Source organism: Agrilus planipennis, unplaced genomic scaffold (assembly GCF_000699045.2).
Source record: "Agrilus planipennis isolate EAB-ADULT unplaced genomic scaffold, Apla_2.0 scaffold168, whole genome shotgun sequence".
NCBI classification, from domain to species: domain Eukaryota; kingdom Metazoa; phylum Arthropoda; class Insecta; order Coleoptera; family Buprestidae; genus Agrilus; species Agrilus planipennis.
Genome location: NW_020442443.1, coordinates 50,173 through 57,102, shown reverse-complemented (window position 1 = coordinate 57,102; position 6,930 = coordinate 50,173). Strand labels below are relative to the sequence as shown.

At 35.4% G+C, this 6,930-nt stretch overlaps 1 protein-coding gene across 1 annotated transcript in view; it reads right to left on the bottom strand.

Moving 5' to 3' along the window:
- LOC108741709 (proto-oncogene tyrosine-protein kinase receptor Ret) overlaps window positions 1-2,870 on the bottom strand; it is a 148,601-nt gene extending 145,731 nt beyond the window's left edge. Inside the window, exon 1 of the mRNA XM_025980372.1 lies at window positions 2,416-2,870. Within this exon, the coding sequence (XP_025836157.1) occupies window positions 2,416-2,458 (43 nt within the window). The 5' untranslated portion in view covers window positions 2,459-2,870. The remainder of the gene's footprint in view (window positions 1-2,415) is intronic.
- Window positions 2,871-6,930: the final 4,060 nt, after the last annotated feature.

Sequence of the window (6,930 nt, the reverse complement as noted above, 5' to 3'; positions counted from 1 at the left end):
TAAAAGTCATGACAAGCTCGCATGTACAATATAAAATCTCAGCATTCGGAGTATATAAAAAGTATAATACAAATTTAAATGATATATATATACTTATATAGCAACTATTTACAATAAATTACTACTTTCCGTTCTAAAATACATAGTTTTTATCGTTGAAAATGTTTAGAAAATGATGCAAACCTTACTTAATATTGCCACTCTGTTGGTGTAGATGTTAAAGTGCGCTCGCTATTGCGTGCGGCTTCTTTTGTTATTGTTTTCCAAAATGTGATAGTCCAAAATGTTTCCCATCGTAGAAATGATATTTTGATTATGATGCGTGCGTTATTGTAAATTTAAACAAATAATAAGAACAGTGCTCTTGGTTATGCAAAACAACTTGTGTACAAGCTGGAGCTCTTAGCAACAACGATTTTTTGCAAATTCAATGTATATCCTAACTTATCAGGGCCGGCCTTCCAATCTCTACAATTGTCTAACTGAAAGGTTTTCTGGAAACAGAACGAAATTTTATTTACATTAAACTAGATTTATTATTGCTTTCGAGTAGAGGTATACAAAATGAATTTTTATTCATAGGCAAAAGAACGTTCTTATAAACTTTGTTATTCAATCTGTTAATTAGTTAATTAAAAATATTATTTGCGTTTTTTCAAATATTTTTGTTATGTTGACGTTGTTTTAGTAATAAAAAAAAACTACTTGGTGGTCATGAAGTACGGTTCTGTTGCCTTATTTATGTTTTTCATGATCTTTGTTGAAAATTATTGTTTGCATCACCTTTCTAAACCAGTTCAAGTTCAAAACTGATAAATCAAACTTTAAAAAAAATTAAATTAACCTTTCTTTATTAAGTAATTGAAATAAGTTCACAAAACGATGTCAGAAATTTACCGTGTACATACACAATAACCTCCCGTGGTAGGTACACATTAAAATAGCAGTTTTTTATAATTCTATGAACCCTAAATTTGAGGACAATATAGCCGTAATTTGGTGTTTTCGTTAATGATTGCTACAGTAGGTAGAATATAAAAGAAACAAAGAAATTGGCTAATTAATTTAAGAACAGAGTATATCGAAAATGTCGTGTTAGGAAAGGAAATCATAAGATTATTCTCCGCACGAAATTCATCGGAGAATAACTAGCACCATCTGAAAACAAGACCCCGAGGGCTGAGTGCCGGAGCGTCATCGATGAGAGGCTTACAAGCAGGAGATTGAGCATGACGTCCATTTGGACTGGTCGGAACCGAACTTACCAAACGTCTCTCTAAAAATCTACTCTGGGTGGAAGGTTGGTTGCGGCGGAAAACAAAACGTTAGAAGCGTTCGAAATGTAGTGTTACCAGCAAATGATAAGGATACCGTGAATAGAGAAGGTTAGAAATGAAGAGGTAGTAGAAAGAATGGTTAAGGATATGGCTTGTTCTAGTTTTAGGGATATGCGAAGATTAGCGCAGGATAGGAAGGAGTGAAGGTGCGTGTCCAACCAGTCTTAGGACTGAGGAACTTATAATGACGATGATGATGATGCCTAATAGCAATGATACGCTAAAACATAGGTACGCAGAACTACTGTAAATCTAGGCAGGGTTGATATAGCATAGCATAATGCGATTTATATTGTCAACTAGCTGACCCGGCAGAGTTCGTACTGCCTCAATCGATACATAAAAGACCTAAACTTTTGTATGAAATAAACTTGGTTGTCAAATGTCAAATATTATGGTTGCGTTCAGAAATTTAATTTGTGACAAAACTTAAGATTTATCAATCTACATAAAAATAATCTGAAAGATAGTTAACAACTTTCATATTTATTCACCTTTTAAACCTTCTCTGGACTTCCACAAATAATTCAAGACAAAATTAATCAGCTAGTTTTGAAATAAATCCTTGATATTCGAATAAATTGAGCGAATAACGTCGCGTCGATAATAAACTGTTGATCAACAAGTTGGCTCTAACAATTGAGGAATTAAAATGGACGCACGTTAACTTGAAAAATATTAATAACTTATGTACAAGTAATTAAAAAATATTCTCTGGAGATATTCTTATACCTTTTATCTTTATCATGACACCTAATGGTATGAATTTATAAAAGTTCCCGTAAATTAAGTTTACCATAAGTTTATTTCAAATGACTGCATAAATTATGAAATAAAAGGGTTTCATTTTACATTCCTTCCTTGTAGGAAACGTAAGGATTGTGAGAGAGAGACTGAAGTTCTAAACTTTGGTAAATTCGCAGATCTCCTAAGGCTAATGAGAGTTTAATTTCTTCGAGGATAGTATATCTACTACCACTTTAACAGTTTCTTCTTTTTAAGGATTATTTACATAAATGAGTAATACAATACAATACAATACAATATAATACTAATAAGATTTTTGTTAGAAACTTACCTGCATTCAAATGCAGAAGTGTGTAGACCAGTATTTTAAACATCACGAGTGCGAGTAAGGTCAAAGGTTAAAGGATCACATGCGTGAAACACGCTTTTAACAGTATTTCAAAGCACGTATGTCACGATTAATTAAACAATTATACTATTAACAATAATGTCTTTTGTAAACTTTTAATAATCCGATCGTACTTTTAACCGCGTGCGAAAACGCGCTGAACATTAAACGGAGAAATTGCAAGCGTCGGTGGTAATACTACCGAGGAACGAGCGTCGCAACGCCTACAACATCCACCGTCGACTTTGCGCGAACTGGCCAACCCCGAGTGCGCTACTACCCCTAATCGCGTGCTACACGTTGCTGCCCTTATCGGCATTATAAATTTCAGTAATTTCGCTAACAGTTTTTGAATATTGCATCGTCATTCAGTCCCTGTTAATTAAGAGCCAACACGAACTTTGTTGCGGCTAAAATTATCTCATGACGACCGTATTGTTAAAATTATTGATTTTGTTTATGCTCATGCATGTATGCGTACGGGCTAATTGTTATCTCTCTGTTTGATTGTACGAAGGCGTTTCTGATAAGAACTGTATGCCAAGGACGGTACTCTTTTGATGATGCTGATTGTTTGGTGTAAAATTGATATAAGCCCAAACGCTAGGAAGCTTAACACACGATAATTGCTAGTAACGCGTCATCGTAAATAAAACTGCGTTGGTTCCGCTTCTATACGATAACCAGATAATGCAGTATGCATGTAAATAATCAGCTTTATAATAAATAATTAATTAAGACAAACTTGTAGATAGGTAGTCGCATAACAGTTAAATTATTATGAAACCATCTTAGAGATAGTAAAAATTATAAAGAATTAATTTGACAAAGCCATTTCTTTAAAACACGCTGCTACCACTCTAAGCGCTGAGCTAGTTGATCTTGTGCTTCTGAAGCGCAGCTCATATTTGGGTGTAAATGGTAATCAAAGGAATTAGTTGATCGTTGATGTAGTTCAGAAGTTGTTGGAATCCGAGATAGTCTGTCTATGCCGGCACACTTGTTGCAGGAAGCCCAAATGGTGGTTGTCAATGTCAACCCACGTAGGATCCATTCACGCATCGATTGATGGTGTCGACATAAATACAAATAGATATTTGTTCTACTAGTTAGTATGAAGACGACGCTGAATGGTACAAGAAGCAATGATAGAAAAGTGAAGATTTTGGTACTGGAAAAACCATGAAAGGCGAACTGATGACTATCAAATCAGTTTATGTTAAAATGGTAGTGCGGAAGTAGTAGCCTTCTTAAAAAGCTCATGAGAATTAAATATATTTACAGAGCTGTTGACTCATATCGTAAATGCTCTAAAATGGTTCACGTACTGACAAAGTACATAGACGACGATTAGTACTTATGACTAGATAAGTGTGCGAGAAGACAACCTGTGCAGCGAATGCCCCCCCTGTAGTAATGACTGAGAAGTCCGGTAAGAGAGACGATTTCCTGAAGAAGTTGAGACATGGACTTTCTGGAAAACTTTGAAAGCGCTACGATGAAAATGGTGATTCCCTCATCATCTGCTGTTCTTATAGTTCTAATAGAGATGACGATGGAACTAACATCGACAGTGTGAGACTGAATAGACGTGTAGTTGAGTAAATCTATTGGCTGTATTCTCCTTTCGAGTTTGCTATCTAAGAGTAGAGTTATTTTGCTTTGAATTTATGATGTACGTCGAAAAATTGATTTCGTTTGTTTGTTAAAATATAATTGATATATGATTTTGTTTGTTCATCATCATAAGGTCGTCAGTCCTAAGACAGGTTGGACACGCACCTCCACTCTTCCCTATCCTGAGCTAATCTTCGCATTTCCCTAAAACTAGAACATCCCACATCTTTAACTATTTGTGAACAGTAATCTAATCTAGCCCTACCTCTACCCCTCCTGACTTTCGTCAGGCCTATCTCGCCTATTTCTTCCATAGAGTCCTTTGTTCTCCTGCTCTTTCTAATACCTCTTCATTTGTACCCTTCTCTATCCTCACCATTCGCCTGCAATACCACATTTCGAACGTATCTAACCATTTCTTTTCCTCAGACCACTGTTCCAAGCATACGCCTTTAACAACCTTTTTTAAATTTCTTAATTAACTACTCCTTCCGTCCTGACTTATCTGACTTCCTAGATACCTAACATCGACCACTTCTTTTGTTTGTTGTAGGATGACTTATACCGGGTTATTTATAATCAGGTCATGCATGATTAAGAAGATTGTTTTATTAATTTTCGTTGAGGTTACTGCTGGACCTGACCCGTGACCATCGAGAAATAACTGCACCAATACTAGGCGTTAGAGAAGTAGCATCGGTTTAGAAAGGGAGGTTCAAGTTCGAAGATTTTGAACACTCGCTCAAGTGACCCCGTCCGTTGTAAATTCCCATTAGTATATTTAATTAGTTAAGTAGATTCTCCTTTATTGTAGATATATTAACTTAACTTTTCTGCTCCAATAAACCTTTGTTAGTTCCTTTATTTTTTTTATTAGCTTCGTAATTTGTGAGTACATGAATGCATGAGAGCAGTGCATGTCTTAAGGTAAGTGTTTTTTTTTTTTGGGTTTGCTTGTGTTCTCGCAAAGAACCGGTCTTTATTCTCTTCTTAAATTCAATTATCGATAGCGTTCTCTTATAGAATAAAGTGTCGAGTATCAAGATATATCTATGTAATGAGACAGTTGCCGTAGGTTGACTATTACAACGAAGAAATGAGATGAGAAACAAGGATGTATCCTATCGTTGGCTGTTAATAGGTACCTTTGTTATTCTATACTGTAAACTACGGGAAGACAAATTTGAATTTTTTAATTGTTTTCGTATGTCGACTAAATCGTTTTACGAATTCAATGACAAACTTGCAAATTAATTAACATTCTACGATGTAGTAAAAGTGTCGATTTCGTTGGTGGAAAGATTACACTAGAACAGCTGCCACATCCTTGTATACTCTGTATTTAAGATCGCGATTTTTATACTGCAAGATGCATCCCATATGAACGTTTGGGTTTGTATTGTACAAATTAATATTTCTGTGTCAATTTTATAGCTCATATTGGTAGTTATGCAGTAACGTCCACGTGTTTGCTACAAAGTAGAAATTGCAACAGAGCAAAACGAGATGCGACATAGATATTTATCAGACATGACGTACTAGTTTTCCCAAAAAAATTTTCAAACAGTCTGCCAGTGTATTCCATATGACTTCTGACCAGTCCCCATGTACACTGTGTCTGACCAGTACTTCGAAAAAAATAAGAGAAAAAAAAGTACACGAAAAAAAAAAATAGAAGGAGTCATCTCGCACCACTCAGTGATATACATAAACATGAGAATATTGACCTTATTGAAACCCTCAACTACTCCGGTAATGATGACGCGTGTGTATTTCCATTACACCGTCCATATGTGACTTTGTCCGCATATTCTACGTGCGAATACATTGTTTTTTGTTTGATAATTTCACACTCAACTTAATTTAATTAAACATTGTCAATCGAAGCAACTACGGAGTGCACAGGCTACCACTAATTGTCACACTTGCTCTTGACCTGTCTGTGCCAGCTGTTGCGAAGGTCACGAGCAGGACTGACTGTTTCGTCACTTGACGCTTGCGATAACAACGAGACATAAGGTAACGCGGTTGTCCTACCGGCAATTGTTCTCAAATCTAAATACACTCTACACTGCCTCTAAATGTTACCGGAATACTAATGAGGCATAGTGTGTTTTGCGAATGAGCATTTCATTATGATCTTCACGTCATTAGTAATTTCAACCACATTCAAGTCACGCGCAAAAAGGTTTAATATGTGGTAAAAACATCCATTCTTAATAATGCTTGGATGATCGGCTAGTCCATCCTGTTAAGCTAAGGTTTCACACATTTTGTTCATGTTTGCTGCATTGCTTGTGGCTAAATCTCGAATTGTACAATGAAATTATTCACATTCCTTAATGGATTCAGTAGCAATTTCCACCAGATGATCTATTGTGTGACTCTCAGTTCTAGTTTATATTGACCCAATTAAATAAGTGCTCTTCTCTAAAACTTAAAGAAACACAAACGCAAATAATAGAATCGCTCCGTACGTTGTTCCATCCATTAAGAGACATTGTGAGTACTTTTCCTTTTAGTTCGTCTCGAGTGTGCCCTGAGTCGTATACTTTTTCCAGCGGATTACTTAATTCAGTTAATTATTTCAAATTTTATATTCATTCCAGGTTTTCCTTATCCGGTTCTTTTCCTAACTCAGTGTTACAGTTGAGCTTCATAGAACGGCGATTATCGATATCGATTCTTCGATTACTAAGCTGTATTATATTTCAAAGCATTAATCGATATTTCATGCTAGGAACACAAATAATGTAAAACAGGGAAACACCGAATTAATAACACATTTATAATAAATTGTAATTTACGGAAAACGGTAAAATCATAGTTTAATAATTATAT